Raw genomic sequence first — 21,938 nt, forward strand, 5'->3', positions numbered from 1 at the left:
CGCGACCAGCAAACGCTGGCACATGTCCACTTTCCGTGGACGCGGTTGGTCAGCGCCCGCGGACGCTGGCAGCAGTGTGCGTCGGTGCGCGCCCGCTAGCGCGCGCCCACATGAGTCTCAGTGGGCGCCAATAGGCAAATACGCATGCTGTCCGAGACACCACGTGCGCATTAATTTTTTCCACACCCTATGTACCTAGAAGAGTTTGTAAGACATCAAGAGGTTGTTCTTATTCCTTTCATTGGTCTGATATTCCCATAATGCACCTAGACGACTCTTGTTCGAGGTTTATCTTGCATGATACCTTTGCCGTATTTTACACTAAGTTTATCTGCAAATACAAATGTTCTGATAAATTTGCCCCTGAGATACCGTACGATATGTAACTCTGGTAAACACCATTGTTGAACCCTTCTAAACTATGTCAAAGGTTGATGCGACCCTTTTTTTTTGCTTTGTTTTTTGTGGGCTACTTGAACATTGGCAATTTAGGACAAAGACTTGGTTAAATTCAGCCCTCAGCGTAGCAAAATCCTTGAACATTACTATGGAATTCAGTATTAAAGGATGTTATATAGATCCAGAGGGGAAGATAGATATAAATGACAATCTACTTAGGTCTCTTGCCTCTTACTACCTAACACTCCCCATAGTCCAGAAAATAGCCACCTTCTCAATATACATAGGAGGTGCAAGAATGCATAAAAATGCATGTATGAGTTCAGATACTGTAAGAAGTTTACATGCAGAACATGTTCTAGGTAAATGCACCATATTTAAGGGTCATAATTGTTGAAAAACAAATAAGGTTTTGACCTTGTCAAACTCTTGCGTCCACATGTTTTTAGCTCTTAAAAACGCCGTGTCATGGTTAGTTATAACCAAAGGAGTCCTAATTAGAAACGTCTTTTGGATTTTTGAAAGACTCCTGAAGTGAAATATTGCTATCTTCTCTCCTCTAAAGGCTCTATAAAAAGAGAGCCTTTACACTAGTTTAAAGAGGATTTTGAATCAATAGTGATTCAGAGATAGAGTTGAAGAGAGAGATACAGTGGCATTGTGAGAAAATCTTCTTCATTAAGGGATCATTTCTAGAAGGATCATCTCTAGGGTAGTCATTCAGGACATCGGAATTTGAAGGGTGAAATCAAGAAGAAGACTCTACTAGCCTTCTCAGAGACGTGGAAAGGAGATCTAGATGATGATTGTGTGGTGATCGTAGGCTGTAAAACAAGCAACATATCCTAATAATTTCAACATTTCGCTAAATAAGGTAAACACCGTGATCTTCATTTGTTTGTTGATTTACATTGGAGATCCATTAAGTCCACAAATCTGAGTATCTAACTGAGGGTTAATCCCACAAAATTCTCTGTCGAACATAGCATATATACCTGCCCAAGTGTACCTACAGACTCTACGGGCTCGTTTGGTTCGCAGGAAAAGGAGGGGGGAAAGTGTGGTCAACGGGAAAGTAATGAAATGCCTCTTGTTTGGTTGGAGTTTTCAAAGGAGAGAGATGGGAAAGTTGTATTCCCATGGGAATATGATTCCCACATTTCATGGGAAAGTCTTTCCCATGAGAAACATGGGAAAGTTACTTTCCCATGAGGTGGGAATCACTCCTTTTTTATTTTTTCCCAAAAAGACCCTTCAGCATTAAAGAAGCATTAAAGAGGCATTAAATACCTAATTTTTATTAAGGGCATAATAGGAATTATACATAACTTTCCTAGGAAAGTGGATGGTCAACCAAACATAAGCACTTTGGAAATTTGTCACTTTCCCATGGTTAACCAAACATGCCAAAAGTACTTTCCTAGGTATCCTCTTCCTAGGAATCTGATTCCCAGGAATCATATTCCTAGGAGGGAAAATACTTTCCGCGAACCAAACGAGCCCTACATGACTAACATGAAGTAATTACAACCACAGGAGTAGGCTTGTGTTGGCTTCTCCAACCTCCAATTCAAGTTGCATCCAATACTGTCAAGGATAAATGCCAAACCTTCTTAAAAGGCATGAAAGTTTAGATCTTAATCAGCCTAAGTTCCGATTCAACTGGCTTTCCCATCTCTCTCTCAGCAAGGCACCTATATAACCGAACTTGATTATGTAAGACTTTGCATGCATTTTCTTAGCTATTCCTATCACCAGCATTCTCTCGAGCATTATTCCGATGCAAAGAATAAATCATCTCCAAGTGACCAAGTTGGAAGAATTTAGCATGATTAGGAAACATGGCAGAAATTGATCAGCCAAAAGACATTCTTCTGCATCCAACTTGTCTCTCAAATGCAAATATTTTTATGAATTTCCTGGCCTAAGAGATTGCATGGGCCACCATCCATATCTTTTTATGCCTCTTGTCTGAGAAAGTTGGAACAACCTCTTATACTCCAGATAAAATTTGCTGGAGTCCTGAGGACATCGTCATCATTTTCTCTTTTGTGAAAAAAAAACTCACTTTTCCAAACACCACAATGTCACAACCTTTAAGGTATAACAAAAGTTGGTGCCTAAATACAACTCAGCCATATCAATATGATAGAAACCGGCACGAGAGGTTAAAAAGACCGTCATCTTAGAGCAAAAGGTTTGCACAATTTGGATTTTGCAAAAAAAATCCAATAAGTTTATCCAAAATTTCGAACGAGTTGAGATAACAAGATGTGAGGATAAAAGATTGAGAGAGAGATGTGACAAAAAAAATAGCAAAACTTAAAAATATAACTAAACTAAACTATTTAAAAATTTAATCACTCAAGAAGAAGTGGAGAATAAATAAGAATAATAAATAATAGCAAGACATGCCACTACTAATAATCATATACGGATCATTAGTTTGTAACATGTAAAGAATTTTCTTTTAAAAAATTAATATCAAACTCTCGAAAGAGTTGTTAATCCATGTATAATTTAACGATAATTAAATAGTTCTAGGTTGATTTGTTCACGGAGAATAATATAAGATCATCCAATCAAAAAAAAAGAATAAGTCTAGTCTCTGCAACCATCTTATTTCAATAATTATTTCTATCAGTGGGCAAAAGACAAAAATTAAGGTAAAAATGTTGTCGATCAAGAACATCACAAATTTTTTTATATAAATATAAAAAGATTGCATATTAGTCTCTAAAATCTTTAATATTTTATACTAACCCTTATAAATGAGATATTGGATAAAGGATTGCACTATTGACATTTCTTCTCATTTGATCATAACCATTTATATCTTTCATGCATTATTCCATGATTAACTACTTTATAATATACTCTTATCCTGATCATACCTAATTCTTTTCACTAGTTAATTACATGCAATAATTGTGCCCAAGTAGGTAACTGGTAAGCGACAAAAGTATGGGATTTTTCTAGGTTCAGTAATTGAAAGAAAAAAAACAAATGAGAAATGCTGTGTATAATAATAGAATTGGACAGGAGAGAAATGATCATATTAGCTGTCACCGAGGGGGCTCAAACTCTTTCCATTTATATTCCTCTCAATTTATTTCCATCTCCAGAAACCACCGGTAGACCGCTTCAACCGCACCGGTTCTTTTCCCGGCCACACTTCCCCTCTGGCCTTCTCTCTCGCCCAAAGGTGCGTTCTCTCTCTAACCGGAAAAAATTTTCAGCGAAGAGAAAGCGAAAGAAAAAAGAGAAGAGATCTCCTCGCAGATCTCCGCCCCTAGGGTTAGGGTTAGGGCTTCTCCTTCTCTCCCGTTTTGGTTTTTTTTTTTTTCTGTTTTTTCTTGGATTTTGCGTTCATGGAGGTCGCGGGGAGGGCTGAGGGACGCGGGATCGTTGTTGGTCTCTCTTGGAGATTTCAGATGCGTAGCTGAGGAGGCGGAGGAGGAGATCGGGGGAGGAGATGAGCGCATCGAGGTTCATAAAGTGTGTCACGGTGGGGGACGGCGCCGTCGGCAAGACCTGCATGCTTATATCCTACACCAGCAACACTTTCCCCACGGTGAGATGCTGGAATTTCCTGCATTCTTTGTTTTGGTTGGTGATTTCTTGATGTTAGGGTTTCGTCCGGGGAATGTGGTAGGGTGCGGTTCTGTTTCGGTGGTTAAGTTCAGTGAATTTTCTCGGAGAATTATCTTTAGGTGAATGAAATCACATGATGTTCCAGCGTTTTCTTCCATAAACTTGGGTTGAAATTGAGAAAATGATTTTGCATTTGAGGTCACTGAAGTGTTGCATGTTTTGTCTTGTTGCAACCTTTATTCAGGGAAATTGGTCCTTGATAATTTTTTTGTTGTTACGCAGAAGATTGTGGGGTATTGGCTTTTCAATACAGTTCTCTCTGTTTTTCTCATTCAGAACCATGTGTTGTTTCAGCCATATATATGATATATAATTTGCTGTAAGGAACTTTGGCATTGCGATTTTATTCATTGTAATGTCCATGCGTTTTATTGAGCACCCCCTTGTTGGATTTTCGAAATGATGATGCAATGGACTCCTTTAGACAATTCTATTTATAACTTTTTTTTCTTCCAGAAAGAACATACATTTTAGGTGACTTTTCCTTTATGAATTTCTTATCTTTTCTGATATGTTTTGGAAGATGGATTTTTGATCAAGGAAATCTTTACCTTGTAAATTTCTTATTCGTTACCTTTTTTTTTTTTTTGTCCAAAGCTGTCTTGTATAAAATTATTATCATTACTTTGTGTTAAATGACGGGCAGGATTATGTTCCAACAGTTTTCGACAATTTCAGTGCAAATGTTGTGGTGGATGGTAGCACTGTTAACCTAGGTTTGTGGGATACTGCAGGTAAATTTTGCACTTTCTTGCAGTTCTCTTTTGTTTCCCTCTCCTCTCTTTCTCTCTCTCTCTCTCTCTCCCCCCCTCCCAGTGTGTATCGCTTTGTCCTTTTTCTCAAAGTCATGAAGTTGTTGGTGCCAGTCTTATAGCCTGCTTTGTTGGAACAGGCCAGGAGGATTACAATAGATTAAGACCTTTGAGCTATCGCGGTGCTGATGTTTTTTTGCTGGCATTCTCTCTCATCAGTAAGGCCAGCTATGAAAATGTTGCTAAGAAGGCAAGAATTAATCATTTCTTCTTCTATATATTTTGTTTTGCTCTCCTCCTCTCTTTTCAAAGTAACAATTTACTGCCTTGCTGATTCTACATTTTACTACACTTGTTTTTTGCCCCTTTTTTCAGTGGATTCCTGAACTGAGGCACTACGCACCAGGTGTGCCTATAATTCTCGTTGGAACGAAGCTTGGTAATGATTTTCATCATTTCTGCTTTATCTTATTGCTTCTCTTTTTTATATTTTGCATTCTTGTGTTCTGATTTTGATCAGAGAACATATTTTCGGTCTCCTATTTTTGGTATTCTGGATGTTAAAGCCTTTTACTGTATGGTTATAATTGTTTGGTGGTATTTTTTTCCTAGATTGTAATGCAAAAGTACATCCATTGTTTTATAATGCTAGGTTACTTTTGCAGTTCACATTCAATTATATAATTACATCTGTTGTGGTGTAACTTGGATGATTGTTCCCATGCCTTATTTCTTGATTGGTGTGTAACACTTTTTTGCTAGCCAAATGAAGTTAGGAAAGTCATAGGACACTCATGGTTGCAAGATTCATCAAATGGTGTGGCAGTTCTAAACTACTGCGGTTACATTAAGAAATATTTGAGGCAAGGAGTAGGTGCTGCCCTTTTTACAGAAGAGGGGAAGGTGCAGCTATCTTTTGCTATTGAACTAGCCAAGTCATTGCTTTCTGCCAAGATTGTTTAGAGCTGGCTCTGTAACGTTGAAGGTAGGGTCTATGCAATTTACCAAGTATGCATCCTTGCTAGGGCTGGAAGTGGGCTCGGGCCGGCCCGAAGCCCATCGGGTCGGGCCGCTTGCGGGCCGGGCTATGGGCTAGACCCAATGAATTTCGGGCCGGGCTCGGGCTGCAAACTTAAGCCCAATTTTATTTCGGGCCGGGCTCGGGTTTTCCATTGGCTCGGCCCGGGCCCGGACCAAGCCCGAGCCCAATGCCAGCCCGAACCGAAATAAAATCACGGCCCAAACGGGCTGGCCCAAACGGTTTGTTAGGATCTTTTTGGGCCTTTTTTTCCTTCTTGGCCTGTCTTTTGCTACTCTTATCTGCCTTAATAGCAGCCTTGCGTTTCCCAACCTTCCTGAAATAAAGAAACTTCAAATATATTTCTAGAACAACATAGCATGCTGAAAACCTCTCTTCTGCAAAGGGATCTTGGCTACAGTAAAATCCTTAATGTTGAACGTGCAGAAGAAGGACCTTCCGTCATAACATATATTTGTTTCACTCATAGGAAATACTCATATAATTACAAAATGACCACTTGTGTGCCCCAGCCTTGCTGCAAATGTGCCTAGAACCTCGTGTGTGCATCTGCACTTAAACTCAGTGTTTCCATGCTCCATAGGCTCAATCAGTTTACTCAGCAAATAAGATGGATCATAAGCCATCATCACAAACAGAAAGTATTGTAAGCTACAACAGCAGATAGGATGAAGTTAGCAATTTCATCGCAAAGGTTGACTGGATGCAGCATTAAAAAAGCTCAAGTAACCTGTCATCAGCTAGCTTCAGTACTTCCTTAGTTTCCTTCTTTGTTGCCCCTTTTCCCTTTCCTCCCTTCATTTTCAGGTGGAGTTCCTGTTACAACGAGGTTCAACAAAACAATGAAACCTTGCAACCACAAGAAGTTGCTAGTTAGAAATGGAAATGACAGCAGCTGTAGACTAATAATAAGAAGAAACATTAACTGTCTAAGAGCAATATAAGCTATGGCAAGAACCAGGGGATGCACCATATAACTTGATGCATGTATTAACTATTCAATAAGCTATCTAACCAACGCGACAGGGAAAAAATGTATTGGACTGAAAAAAAAAAGTTGCTGAGATGATAAAGGATATGAAATAGAAGGGCATGACATTCGAAGTAAACTCATCAAAGCAAAGAACTTCCAGATACTAAATCAGAGAGAATCTTAGTAAATGCACTCAGATAAACCTTAAGGGGTCCCTTATTACTGAACTAAAAGTCTTGTGAGAAAAATAAATGACACAAGGTTCAAAAAGCCCTTCAGAGGTCAAATGAAAGAAAAGCCCAAACGGGCTGGCCCAAATGGGCTCGGGCCGAGCTCGGGCCGGGCTCGTTCCTGTAAAATTGTTTGGGCCTCGGCCCGGCCCGAAGCCTGAAAAAAAATTTCGGGCCGGGCTTGGGTAGGGGTGTGGCCCGGCCCGGCCCGGCCCACTTCCAGCCCTAATCCTTGCATTGCCAATAATTAGTGTGCCAGCCAGCACGACTGGCAAACATCCATGCCGAGAAAAGAATTCAATTGCTCTTTTTAATTAAAAATCAAATAGAGGGACATCATATGTGCCATCTTGACCCTGTGCCTGGTGCCTACACTGATTTGGCACGAACCAGCAGTGCCTAGAGCTTAAAATCATGTCACCTCTTTTTTAACCATCTATATTGAAGTTTCTGTATTGAGGTGGATGCTTTTACTTTGTCATCATTTTCCAATGTTTAAAAACCAAAGTGCTGTTCCTATTCATGGCTTACTCATCACATCTATAGCTGATGTAGTTGCCACAGAAGTAGCTGCTTCCATTAGAACATTAATGGTGCAATTGATATTATTTGGCTTATTAAGTTATTCCATACTTTACCTAGATGAGACAAGGCATTTAATTAAGGTTGCACAGTTAAGTTATTCTATTCGCAAGTCGATCATATCATATAGTATTTCTTTGTGCCCTATATTGGTCTACTTTAGAAATGGTATTCTTAGTATTATTGTTCTAGACCGCTCATGCAAACAGGGAAAGAGAAGATAAAGGGTTGGGGGGGGGGGGTGTTCTACGCCCTAGAACCATGCTGGAATCCTGTATTTTTAGGTTTTGTCAATCTTTTAGAGATATTCATAACAATTTTTTGCTCAGTATCTTTATTAGATGAAATAAATCAGTTGGAGAGATCTTTCTATTATAATTGAGCTAGGTGGACAAATGTCATAACAAGAGGTCATATGACCAATTAAAAGTTGATAATACATGATCTAGAAGTTGCGCGTTGAGTGTCCCATAGGAGAAAAGTGCTGAGGTTTATATGTGATAAAAGATGATTATAGGAAGATATTGCTTGCAACTTAATGCTTATGTTATGCTCTACTTGAAGGATGAAGGTATGGAGAACTACTTTCTGATTCCATGGTTGCGCACATTAGTTGTTAATAGAAGAACATCAATTACTAAAGTTAGTAGTGATATTATCCATATGCTAATCCTCGCAATGACTTTTGAATTGTTGTAGACAGCTTCCTATAAGGAAGAATGTTGATCCCTCTATATGTCTAGTTGCTTCCAATTACTAAAACTAGGTGCATATTGGGTATACAAAGTGGAATTATTGGATATAATGTTGCTATCTGGTTGCTATTTTCATGGTTTTGAAGATGATTTGCATTATTTAGAAGACATTATTTTTCACTATAAAAACAACCCTGTTTTAAATTCTTATCATCAGATATTGTGACTCATGATTGAAAAAGTTTTGGTAAAATTCCTAATTTAGGAGTACATTGAAAGATAGAGAGATTATATGTTAGGGACTTTTTTCCCTACAATCTATTTGAACAGTTGGCATCCTAGAGATGTTAATATGTTTTTTGAGCACCCCTCTCCTCTCTCCAAAAGAAAAAAGAGAGAGGAAAAAGATTGAAATCAATGGAGTTTCTTACACAGTAAGTTTGTTTAAACTTAAAAAAAAATTGTACTAGCCTTGGTTTGTTCGACTGGTACCGAGGTTTGTACAGGTTGGTGATTGGTTCGGTATGGTACCGGTACATATTGTATGAGTATGGTGCCGGTACATATTGTATGAGCAGGGGCGTATCGGACCATTGGGAGGGAGAGGGAGCGGAGGAGGAAGGAAGGAAGAGAGAGAGGAGGAGGAAGGGAGAGGTTTGCCTCGAGGGTGGCTGATAGCGTAGCGGCGTCGAAGAGGGAGGGGAGAGAGAGCAAGTGCCTGATGGGAGAGAGGGAGGAGAGAGCGGGGAGGCTTACCTTCAGGGCGGCCGACGACATTGCGGTGTTGAGTTGGTTGGGGGGGGGGAGCGAGCAAGCATTGGTGGAGAGAGAGGGAGGAGGGAGAAAGTGGGTGGAAGGCTTACCTTGTTACTAGTATTTTTACTATTTTTAGTACTATTATTGTTACTAGTATTATTACTATTTTTAGTACCGCTACTATTTCTAGTATCGTTACTATTTTTAGTACCATTACTATTTTTTAATACTGTTACTATTTTTAGCATCGTTACTATTTTTAGCATCATTACTATTATTGGTACAATCACTATTATTAGTAACGATGCTATTTTTAGTACTGCTACTATTTTTTAGTATCATTACTATTTTTAGTACCATTACTATTTTTAACATCATTACTATTTTTAGGATCATTACTAATTTTTAATACTATTACTATTTTTAGCATTGTTACTATTTTTAGCATCGTTACTATCTTTAGCAGCGTTACTATCTTTAGCAGCGTTACTATTTTTAGCATCGTTACTATTTTAGCATCGTTACTATTTTAGCATCGTTACTATTTTTAGCATCGTTACTATTATTGGTACAATCACTATTATTAGTAACGATGCTATTTTTAGTACCGCTACTATTTTTTAGTATCGTTACTATTTTTAGTACCGCTACTATTTTTTAGTATCGTTACTATTTTTAGTACCCTTACTATTTTTAATTCAATTACTATTTTTAACATCATTACTATTTTTAACGTCGTTACTAGTTTTAGCATCTTTACTATTATTGGTACAATCACTATTATTAGTAGTATTACTATTATTAATAGTATTGCTATTTTAGTATTATTGCTATTTTTAGTATTAGTACTATTTTTAGTATTAAAATCATATGGCAATCATTTCAACTTGATGCTTAAGACAATACATCTTACAATTGCCTGTCTATCACGTGTCTAAAATCAGCTTATGCAATACTTCTGCTTTTGACTCATTATTGCTTGCAAGTGCATTGGTTTTGAATACAAGTAATGATGAGAAATGAAGTGGCTAGTTTAAGCAAGTAGTTCCAAGTACTAAATCTCTTAGAGGCCTGAACACCCATATGCTGTTATGCTGCAACAACAGAAGTTAACAATGAATTATGTAAAGAAACAACCAACTTCATCTTGCTTGTGTGACTATGTATATAACCAAGCATCAGTATCTCAACTATGCGGGCTCAACATTACCACTCCATTTGCAATTAATTTGTACCAAACACCTCTTTTTCAATACAGCCCTTTCATGCTCTTCCTACTATTTTCCATTTATCCTTCTGCATTTTGGTGATTCCATTCCCTCTTAATGCCTCCAGACAAAATCAACTCCCTATTTATTCAATTATTATATTGCTTCATAAAGCTCATCTACATGCATATGCTTGTGAAACTCTAAAGATTTTGCAGGCATCTCAACAACAGAAGCATTTTTTTTTTGTTTTTCTTTGGGTGCAAATTCTGCAGTCCCTGTAACACAATCATCTCTGCTTCTGATGTATGCATTTCTATCCTTATCCATGTTTCTTCACACATATTCACCTTAACATTTGTATGTCTTGCAAATGGACTCTTAATTCCTAAAAGCATATGGCAATCATCAATCTTACAACAACCAAGAAACAACTCTCACGTATTTTTATCGTTGACATTTTTCTGCATAGATGTATGCGTGCATGCGAGGCTTTCTTCTCCTCCCTGCCTGCTGTCTGATATCATTCCTTAAGAGGAGGGGAGCTTCATTTCCTCTTCAGGTTGTTGTTGGTTTGATTGTTAGCGTTTGCTTTGTATGATATTTTTCCCTGCTTTTTTAGGGATTAAAATGTGTTAATGAGTTGCTGTTTTGAGGCATTTCACAGTGAATGATCAACTGCTGGACATGTAATTGCTAACTGAAATGATGGTATTGATGGTTTGGGGAGAAAGGAATCCAAGGTTATCTGATTTGAGGCATAATATGTGCCAGTTGATGCTTCATTTAAACATTTTTGTGTTAAAAAATTTGATTGCTGATCAACGTTTAGTTTAGGAGTTTTAGTGCACAGTGAGAGATGGTCTCCAGCTAGTTTGTGATTAAGGCTTAGTCAAGTTGAGTTGACTGAGAGATGGTCTCCATCTCTAGGGAGTGAAAAAAAAAAAATTAATCTTGATGTTGTGGGTCTGTCTGGTTGACAGTGCAGTTTCTCTGAGCCTGCTGGATGTTAGGGGTGCTATCTGTGATAATTTGTCTTTTAAAGTTCTATTCATCTGATGCAATTGGACGGTACTGATTAAATGTGAAGTTCTTTTTCAATGCTTGTAAAATTTGGGAAAACAAATTACATTTTGATTGGCATGCAAATAGTGCTGCCTCTAGGGATGAGTTGCCCATTATCAATGAGACGTTGGGTCTTTCTTTTTTCCTTTTCCTCATTTTGCCTTGCCAGTTTTTCTTTGTAATTTATTTATTCATGAAATACCTGAATTGACAAGTAAGCAAACCATTTATAGTAGTTAGGTTAGTGAGAAATCATCCGTGTACTGCATCAACAGTTTTGAGAGAAGCTTCTTTTTGTTAAAGATTTAAATCTATATATACATTAAAAGACAAAGCAAGTTTCATGAAGTTGACCTGGATGCATGTTATGCAGCTTCTTGGTTATGTTTCTGGTCATTGAAGGTTTTATGATTCTAGTTCTTCAGACCACTCATTTCTGGAAAGTGATGGTTTAGTAGCTTAATGATATTAATGAAACTTGAAATGTGAAATGTCTTCTTCAACTCCTCCTAGTAGCCCATTGTAGCTCTTTTTTATATCATACCATACATTACTTTGATATTTTAGGAAGATAAAGTTAAAACTATAATGTTATGGCCTGAAGTTATTTAGTTTAGTTACGGTTTAATATGTTTCATTAATGATCTTGGGAGTTGCCACAGTGTCAGTGATCACTCCTTGAATTACTTGTATGTTAATAATGGCAAACATGATTTCTACATGAGATGCCTCTGTATATCGTGAGGAACCAGATATGATGATTAACTGGTAAAGGAGGCTTAACAACCTGTTTTATGGATGATCTGGGCCACCTAGCAATACAGGCTTGTAAAAGAGGTTCACATCCTGACAAGAACCTTCTGATATGTATCAAATAATTATGAGGGGCATAGTGTTGTACTTCATTAGTTTGATTGTGGTCTGGAAGTGGGTTGGATCTGTACAGATGACCAATTCTGTCCCCTTTGATGCTTATTTATATATCTGTCAGTAAAAAAGAGTGTTTTTTATTTGTCTTCAGGTGCATTTATCAAAGAAATCATTTCCGGAAAAATATGCTTGCTATTATATCTGAAGTGTTTCAAAAAGTGGCCTGAGAATAGTTTCATGTTATGACAATGTATTTTGCTACTGCAAATTGTAATTTATAGTTTTTCACTGTGTTATCCCACACTTGCAATTAATGTGATCAAAGTGATGATGGGGTCAGATCAGATCCTCTTACTTCCTTACTACCTGGTTGTTTCTATCTCCCATTTTTCAGGCTGTTAGAGATCTCATCTGGACTTTTGCATTTAACATTTTTATTGTCCATGCAGTGGATATAAATTAGTGAATACAAGTCACTTAGATTATCACTTAAAATTGTTTACAGTTGGAATTGTTTATTGGACTAATTCTTGGATGTACATTTCTTTATTAGAATATTTTTTCTCTCTCAACTATCAGAGGTACTATACAAATGGCTATTTTTGTCATTACCAATCAGTTCCTTTTTTTTTATTTTTTCTTTTGTTGGTATCTTGTTATAGGTAGTGTAAGTGCTCTTGAAGCATTACCCTTACCACTCATTTGAGTTGGCTGCTTAATGCAGCATGCATCATTTGCTAAGGACTAAGCTCAGAGATCTTTTAACAGTCATGCAATATTATTTTCTATTACATTATGAGCATATGTGATGTTCACTGCTTTTCTAACAGCTGCAGTTCTAGTATGCTAACTAGCTGCATATGGGTTTGTTCACAGATCTTCGGGATGATAAGCAGTTTTTTATAGATCACCCAGGTGCTGTCCCCATTACCACTGCTCAGGTAATGGTGGTTTTATATCATGCAGCTACATCATATTCCCTACTCAGACTTCCTATTTATTTCGTTCAAAGTCATCTCAATTTGTCTATGGTAGCCAGTTTCATGATTTTCATTAATGTTGAAGGGAGAAGAGCTGAGGAAAGCAATAGGGGCTCCGGCCTACATTGAGTGCAGTTCAAAGACCCAACAAGTATGTTGTTTCCTCTCAGCTTATCTTTTCATGTAATATCCGCTTTATTGATGGAGTTCTGTTTTGCTGCGAAATGTGTTTAATGTGCAGAACGTCAAGGCAGTTTTCGATGCAGCCATTAAGGTGGTACTCCAGCCTCCCAAGCAGAAGAAGAAGAGGAGGAAGGGACAGAAGGGCTGCTCCATTTTGTGATCATTGAACACAAGAAGAAAGAATGATGACCCACCAGCCATCCTTTGTTGTAGCTCCTTGCTCCATTAAAGGATCTTGGTTGGCGCAGAATCAACTGACGGCAGTATCAGGTGATCTGTTTCAATTTTTTCTGTCCTGTGGTGATTTGTAACCAACTTGTCGCGACGCGCACCTTCAAATGTTGACTTATTCACCTTGATGTAAGGGAAATCTTGTTTAGATATGTTTTCCTTGCATGGACACGATATAATAGTATTTTGTACCTTAATTTAATTGCTTAAAAGGCTTGGGTAGATTGTGCAATTGGCTTGGCTAGATTGTGTAATTGTCTGCTAAACTTATGTTCAGAAACTCTGATCATCTATTTTTGTGCAAATCATTGGTATTGTGATGGACTGGCATGGCATGCTTCTCTCCGTGGCGCGCACTCTCATTTTCTTGAAATCCATTTCTTGCAATTGAAGTTACTTATTTTTTTAAAGTTTGTGCCTTACATCATCTAACTACAATGTTTTTCTGTTGAAATGGGGTTTTATCTTGAGTTATATTTACAGGTACGAGGAAGCTTGTGCCATATATTCCTTGCGAAGATGCTATATATGCGATACCACTCTTCTCAGTGCCAAAGTTGTGTGGAAGGTTTCTTGGGACCAAAGATGGTATTAACATAGCCTGGAAATAAAGTTTGACAGTTTTATGAAAGAACCAAGTATATTGAATTTGTCTACGCCTGCTTGAGTTTGGTTGGTCGGGAAAATAAATCTGACCTCTTGTCAGTGGTCACAGCATCAAAAAGATTGTCCCTAATGAAAGAATAGGAAACAAAAGAGAGATAAGTTGTTTTAATCACCTTTACGCCTTATAGTTTAAGACCATGTCGGAACCATTTATTAAACTGTTTCCGTGTTTAATATGTTAGCTCGGGTATCATTTTATTGAACTATATTAGGTTGGATTCATCCAGTTCTCTGGGGTTCAGCCTGACTGCCTGACCTGTGCCTGAGCTCATTGAATGTTTGTTTTCCGTCCAGGTCTGACTGCCTGACTGGTGGGACGCCTTTTTTTTTATTTTTTTCTTGAGAGGGAAGATTCTTTCATTCTTCCTCACATTAAAAGGGGGAGAATTTTATTCCTTTCCAGACCTATCTCCGCCGCATGCCACTTTTTATTTGATGATTACATTTAAGGAGAATGTTAGCATGTGATGAGTTTGAATGTGGAATGTTGTCGGAAGGGCCTTATTTATTAACACAAGGGATCTTGCCACTGAAGGACTCAAATTCATAAATATAAATAAAATAAAATTAAATGAAATAGGACAAATATTAAAATTTATGTGGAAAAGTTTTTCTCCATGAAGAAAAAAAATTATAGGACAACTCCAAATAAGATCTACTACAATAAGATAGTAATTACAATATGATTCTCTCAAATACTATGCCAAAAAACTTGAAGTATATATTGATTGAAAATAAATATAAAGGTTATGTTACTAGATATCTTAATAGATGCCTTTCAAAATCACCTTGATATATCAATAGATGTCTTTCAAAACACTTATTTGCTCTCTAAAGTATTAGGCAACTATGAAGTTAAATAAAGATGAAGGTTTACCCTCTTTTTGGGAGTTTTGGGGAGAAAAGAAAGGAAAGGAAAACTTTAATAAGGAGGAAAAAAAAAAGAAATGAATAGAATAGACTTTTCTCTTCTCTTGTTTGGGAGTTTTAGGAGGGAAGAGAAAGTGTTTTCCTTCCTCTTGTTTGGAAGTTTGGAGAGAAAAAAAAAGAAAGTATACATTTTTAACACTTTTACTAAAATACCCTTATTATAAAAGGGGCATGCTTATGAGTAGAGGTGCAAATGGATCGGATCGGACCAGGTCCTAAGCCACCCTTGTTTGGGTCCTAATTTTAGACCCAGACCCAACCCTAGGAGATAACATATGAAAGGTCAAAACAAAATATGCCCTAAGATATATTTGTCCTTTTAATTTGGTAGTTCTTTAATTTAAGGGTAAAATAAGTATTATAAAAAATTTATTAAGTTCTAATTTCTTTCTCTCCAAATCTTTCCACTTATGGGAGGAAAGAAGGAAACAATTGGAGCCCAAAATTTTTCCTCCTATTTTCTCCTTTTTTTTCTTCCTTTTCTTCCACTAAAAAACTTCCAAACATCAAAATTTTTAACTTTCCCTTCCATTCCATTCCTTTCTCCTCAATTCCAAGTTTTCAAACGGAGCCTAAATTTCTTCTAGTGCGATCGTTGAGAAGACAATGGCTAACAGCTAGTCAGACTTAAAAAATCCAAATAGAGGCACTGCTCTTAAGGTGTAAGCCACTCCTAGAACCATGAAAGAAAAAAGAATCCTAAAAGAATATAATTGCCACTCAAATGGAAGAGCAATTATAATCCCAAAAAAACAGGGTGGCATTTTCATGGCTAGAAGTGGCTTTCTTCCTAATCAGGTTTCCTTCTCTTCTTTTTCTTTCTTTTTTTAATTATTTTTTGACTGCACGAGTCCCATATGGGCTGGACCTATAGTGTCATGCATCGCAACAATCTCCCCCTCCATGGGCCAACAATCTCACCCTCCACCCCATGGAGGAACTATACAACTCCTTATTTAGAGTCCAACGAGCTCTATGCGAAGCTCAAGCTTTTCTATTGGAATGACTTTAGTCATCATATCTAATGGATTATTTCCAATGTGAATCTTCCTCAACAACGCCAATTGTTTCTCAACCACTTTTCGACGCTAGTGGTATCTCATTTCAATATGTTTTGTGCGAAAATGACATGTATCATTTTTGCTCAAGTCCATAGTACTTTGACTGTCACAAAACACTATATACCCATCTTGCTCATCATCCAAAGCATTTCTTTCATTGCTTTGGTGGCAGCAATGTACTTAGCTTCAGCTGTAGATAAAGCAAAATAACTTTATAGGTTGAATTGTCATGACACAGCTCCTCCCGCAAAAGTAAACAAGAATCCAAAAGTTCATTTTCTGCTATTAAGGTCACATGTCATATCTGCATCTATAAAGTCCTCTAAAACTAGTTTTGAGCCCCCCAAAACAAACATAACTTAGAGTTGCCTCTCAAATATCTAAAGATCTACTAAACCACTTCCTATTGCTCCCTACCAAGATTTGCTAGAAACCTGCTAACTACACCAATAACATGAGTAATATCAGGTTGTGTGCTAACCATGGTATACATCAAACTCCCAACTGCAGAAGAGTAAGAAATAGATGACGAATTCTCTCTCTTTTTTAGTGGATGGACAAAACTTATTACTCAACTTGAAGTGACTAGCAAGTGGTATGCTAACTGGCTTAGCATGTTTAATATTAAATCTCTCAAGCACTTTCTCTATATACCTTTTCTATGACAACCACAACTTCTTAACTCTTCTATCATGGATGATCTGCATACCCAAAATCTGACGTGCTTGACCCAAATCCTTCATGTCAAAGAATCTAAACAACTCTTCATTTAGCTTGCCAATCATCTTAGCATCTTGTCCCACAATAAGCATATCATCTATATATAGCAACAAAATAATGAAGTTACTTTCAGGAAGGGTTCCGAAATAAACACAGGGATCTACAACTATCCTTGTGTAGCTATAGCCCACCATGAATGTATCAAACTTTTTATACCAATACCTTGGTATCTGTTTTAACCCATAGAGACTTTTCTTTAGTTTACAAACTAAGTGCTCATTTCCTTTAACCTCAAAATTTTCTGGTTGCACCATGTAGATATCTTCTTCCAAGTCACCATGGAGAAAAGTAGTCTTCGGGTCTAACTACTTAAGCTCAAGATCTAAACTCACTGTTAAACCCAGAACAACTCAAATAGAGCTCATCTTCACAACTAGAGAGAAGATCTCATCAACATTGATCCTTTTCTTTTGTTCGAAGCCTTTCACTACCAAACAAGCTTTGTACTTTACTAATTTATCACCATCCTTCTTCAACTTGAACATCTACTTGTTCTATAATGCTTTCCTACCTTTAGGAAGTTCAACCAACTCATAAGTATAATTCTTTTGCAAGAAATTCATCTCATCCTGCATCGCCCTCATCCAACTATCTTTATCTTTATAATATTAGATTTCTTGAAAGCTACTTGCCTCTCTCTCATTAGTAACCAAAACATACTCCAAACTAGGATATATTGTAGATGGTTGTGCTCTCTAGTAGACCTCCTAACTTAAGGTTTTGCAAACTCCGATGGAGGAGGTTGCTCCCTTTGCTCAATACCCTCAACATCTAGCACATCTTCATTATCAACTGTTGCTAGCTCATTTTTTTCATTATGCTCTTCATCTTGTACTTCTCTCCCATCAGTGACCTTATTGGATGGAGAAGGGAGTGGTGTAAAATTAGAAACATCATTAACTATAGCTTCAGACTGCATAATCTTCTCAATGTCTACTAAATTCTCATTCTCATGAAAGACTATATCTCTGCTTCTAATAATCTCCTTCTTTTCTGAATCCCATAATCTGTAACCAAACTCAGCATCTCCATAACCTAGAAATATGTTGGGAATAGCTCTGTCATCCATCTTTGACCTTTGCTCCTTAGGTACGTGTAAATGCTTTGCGATCAAACATCTTCAAATGAGAGTAGAAAACTTTGTCCTGTCCACACTCTCTCGAAAATGTCAAAACTTAAAGAAACTGATAGAGACCTATTAATTAGGTAGCCAACAGTACGTACAGCTTTACTCCAGAATGACTTTGGCAACTTAACCATCTTTAACATGCATTTGACCTTCTCCACAATGGCGCAATTTATCCTCTCGCCACACCATTATGCTGTAGGATGTCAGGGACTATTTTCTCAGGTCTTGTGCCTCTCTACTTGCGGTACTCCTCAAACTCTTTCGAAGTGTATTCACCTCTATTGTCAGTATAAAGATATTTCAATGGTCTGCCTATTTCTTTTTCTACCATGATATGAAATTTTTGAAAGAACTTGAACACTTAGTCTTTTGTTTTCAAAAAATATACCTACATTTTCCGTGAAGCATCATTAATAAAAGTAATAAAGATTTATTGCCACCTAACGACTCTACCTTAATAAGACCACATAGATTAGAATAAATCATATGCAACAATTTTTTCTTTCTTTTGGAGGATTTGTAAAAAGAAACTTCATGATGCTTGCCAAATAAACAATAATCACAATGATGTAGTGGTTTATCTTCGGTGGAGGGTTTGAGGGACCTCTTTGCCAAAATCTACAATATTTTTTTACTCATGCGAGCCAACCTCTTATGCCATAGATCTGGTAAAGTTTCATCCTTAATTGCAAATAATCTATTTGTGCACATCTTAACATAAGTCTTGTACAGTGTACAGCAAGCACTCCCTTTTTGCAACAATTAACGAACCCTTAGTACGTTTCCATCTTCCATTACCAAATAATTTTCAAAGCCTACCCGATCCATGGCATGAGTAGAAATCATATTAAGGTGCAAATCAAGAACATATTTCACATCCTTCAAAGTCAATGTGCAACCAACATTAGTCTCTATACACATCACCAATTTTCATAATCTATGCACGACCGTTGTTACCCATCCTCACATAACCAAAATCTTCTGCTTCGTACGATGTGAAAAATACCTCTGTGGGAGTGGCATAAAAGGATGCTACAAAATCAACAACCCACTCAACATCATGTTTAGAATATGATTGCATTCTTTATTTCCAAATGTGAGAACCACCACTTCCTCTTCTAATACATTCATTGTAGTGTTCTTATCATTTGCTCTTTTTTTTTCCTTCTAATTCTTCTCTTTTTTTCTACTCCCACTTTAAAAAACCTGCAGTTTTTATTTTTTTGGTTGTTGCTAAAGCAGTTTTGTTTTAAATGCCCCTCTTTGCCACAATGATAGCATCTTCAGCCTTTCTTTTGACTTTGACCTGCCTTTGGATATAACATGACCCTTAGATCATCCTACCCATTTTCTTTGTGACAAGAACTTGCGGCTCTGAATTTTTCATCTTCTGATTGTACATTAGTGTAGATGTAACATCCTTCAACATAAGAATTTCCTTCCCATGTAATATGGTCGTAACCTACTTATCATAAGAATTGAGCAACAAAGCCAAAAGAAATAGAACTTTATCTTCTTCTTCAAGTTTCACACCAATATTTGCCAACTGCATGATCAGGCCATTAAACATATCTAGATGTGCCAAAAAAACTCGTGCTCCTCTATCTGAAGTGCATACAATTGCTTCTTCAAATATAGTTTATTTATCATATTTTTCGCCATGTACAAGCTCTCTAGCTTTTGCCAAATCTCTATGGTCGTCTCCACATCATTCACATTATTCAGAACTTCATCCGCCAAATTAAGCTCGATAGAACTGGTAGCCTTCTCATCTTCTCTTTAAAATCATCGTCAAACACTTTTTTTGCCTTTTTCTTTTTACCCAATAATACTTTGTGTACACCTTGTTCTATTAATAGATCTTTCATTCTCCTATGCAAGAGAAAAAAAATCATCTCTACCATTAAATTTCTCAATCTCGAATCTTGTGTCCATCATTTTCACCAGAGAACCAACCTCACTCTGATACCACTTGAAGGGCCCAAATTTATAAATATAAACAAAATAAAATTCGTTAAAAGAGAGCAAACACAAAAACTTACATGGAAAACCCTCTCTTAGGAAAAAAAATATGGGGCAACTCTAAATAAAATCTACTATAAATAAAATAGTGATTACAATAGAATTCTCTCTAGTACTATTTTAGAAATTTGAGGTATAAATTGATTAAAGACAAATATAAAAGTTACCTCACGAGATATCTTAATAAATATTGGTCAACAATACCTATCTACTTTTTGGGGCAATCAAAAACAGTGAAACCACATAATGATGAAGGCTAAATTCTCCCTAACGCGACTGTTGAGAAAAGGTAACAGTCAATAGTACTCTGATACCAATTGAGGGGCCCAAATTTATAAATATAAACAAAATAAAATTCGATAAAAGAGAGCAAACATGGAAATTTACATGAAAAACCCTCTCTCTCTATAGAAAAAAAAATTATGGGGCAACTCCAAATAAAATCTACTATAATAAAATAGTGATTACAATAGAATTCTCTCTGGTACTATTTCTAGAAATTTGAGGTATAAATTGATTAAAAACAAAAACAAAAGTTACCTCACGAGATATCTTAAACAATATTTATCTACTTTTCGGGGCAAACAATGACAGTGAAACCACATAATGATGAAGGGTAAATTCTTCCTAACACGACGGTTGAGAAAAGGTAACAATCAGTGATAGGTTGGACTTAAAAAAAATCCAGACAAAAGTATTGTTCCTTAGGTATGAGCTAACCGTAGATTCATGAAAGGAAAAATAAGAACAAGTTCAAAAGAACATAACTCTTGCATAAATGGGAGGGCAATTAGAACCGCAAAAAAACAACTTCCTCTCAAATCTAGTTCTCTTCTTTTATTTTTTATTTTTTTTTATTTTTTTGATTCCATGAGTACCACATGGGCTGAACCTGTAACGCCGTGCGCCGCAATAGTACTTGCGATAAATCATGATCTGATGGAGAAAAGGACGTAGTTTCAAAGGAGGGCTAATCTCTAAAAATAAATAAATAAAGAAAAGAAGAGTGCTTGCGGATTTTTTTTTTTTTGCTTGAAAAAAAAAAAAAAAAGGATAGTAAGGGACAAGCCCATCCCCGCTTAGCAGCTCCTACTGGGCTCCCATCCCATCGGAAGAATGTTCGATGCGGGCAGAAATGACCGTGTGTTGGGCACCCCAGCCGGTTTTACTCATACCCTCTCCACCCGTGGGTCGGCTCGGTTATCCGACCCGACCCTCCGTGTGAGTACGTCATATCTGGCACCACCCAGGCTACCAGCCGACCAGTAGCGCTTGCAGACCCCGTGTCCAGGCGTGGGGCATCCGGTCTCCAAATTTAATCGACGTCTGCGCGTTTCGAATTTGGAACAATTTGGTTGGAAGCAAACGCTCCGTTGCAACTGGACTACCACCTTCGATAGATTCTTGCCCTCTTATCTTTCTTGCTCCTTTTTTTTTTTTTTTTTTTTTTTTTTTTTTTTGCCTTGACTGGGAACAGGAGAGCTTGATTGATTGACAGCAAATGAGGCCGGAAGAGTTGTTTCTTCCTGGAATTTATCATTTTGAATATTTGTTGATGGAAAGTAACAAGAGCATGAGACAATTTATCACGTTGAAAGGATGTCCCAAAAAAACACCTAATCCAACTTTTGAAAGTTCGAATCACACTGCAGACAATGATTGCTTATGCCCCCCAACCACTCTAGTACCATTTTATAGATATAAAAAAAATTATCTATAATACTTGATCATAT

The 21,938-nt window shown here is 37.1% G+C and overlaps 1 protein-coding gene and 1 long non-coding RNA gene across 4 annotated transcripts; one reads left to right on the forward strand and one right to left on the reverse strand.

The window, feature by feature from the left end:
* The first annotated feature begins 3,436 nt into the window (after nt 1-3,436).
* LOC103722575 (rac-like GTP-binding protein 5) lies at nt 3,437-13,959 on the forward strand. Of its 3 annotated transcripts, none has more exons than XM_039115489.1 (8): nt 3,437-3,702; nt 3,834-3,973; nt 4,716-4,787; nt 4,946-5,055; nt 5,181-5,244; nt 13,100-13,164; nt 13,289-13,354; nt 13,445-13,959. In XM_039115489.1, exons 1-8 carry the CDS (start codon nt 3,449-3,451, stop codon nt 13,544-13,546), a joined length of 873 nt encoding a protein of 290 aa, XP_038971417.1. In that variant the 5' UTR covers nt 3,437-3,448; the 3' UTR covers nt 13,547-13,959. The 3 variants fall into 3 exon arrangements, with proteins under 3 accessions (XP_038971417.1, XP_008811409.1, XP_008811416.1); XM_008813187.2 differs by having other exon boundaries at nt 3,473-3,604; nt 4,700-4,787; XM_008813194.3 differs by having other exon boundaries at nt 3,539-3,702; nt 4,700-4,787.
* On the reverse strand, nt 6,085-7,138 carry LOC103722568. The gene is made up of 2 exons (XR_606492.4): nt 6,575-7,138; nt 6,085-6,160 (listed from the first exon to the last, which is right to left on the reverse strand). It is a non-coding gene; the product is annotated as an uncharacterized LOC103722568 (long non-coding RNA).
* Nucleotides 13,960-21,938: the final 7,979 nt, after the last annotated feature.

The sequence above is a fragment of the Phoenix dactylifera genome, chromosome 18 (genome assembly GCF_009389715.1).
Source record: "Phoenix dactylifera cultivar Barhee BC4 chromosome 18, palm_55x_up_171113_PBpolish2nd_filt_p, whole genome shotgun sequence".
Taxonomy (NCBI): Eukaryota; Viridiplantae; Streptophyta; class Magnoliopsida; order Arecales; family Arecaceae; genus Phoenix; species Phoenix dactylifera.

Bases quoted from the DNA above. Each gene is read 5' to 3' on its own strand.
- LOC103722575 (XM_039115489.1), top strand. From the start codon at position 3,449: ATGATCATATTAGCTGTCACCGAGGGGGCTCAAACTCTTTCCATTTAT. The intron at 3,703-3,833 runs GTTAGGGCTTCT...TGGAGATTTCAG, and splicing joins TCTCCGCCCCTAGGGTTAGG to ATGCGTAGCTGAGGAGGCGG. The intron at 13,165-13,288 runs GTAATGGTGGTT...TTAATGTTGAAG, and splicing joins TCCCCATTACCACTGCTCAG to GGAGAAGAGCTGAGGAAAGC.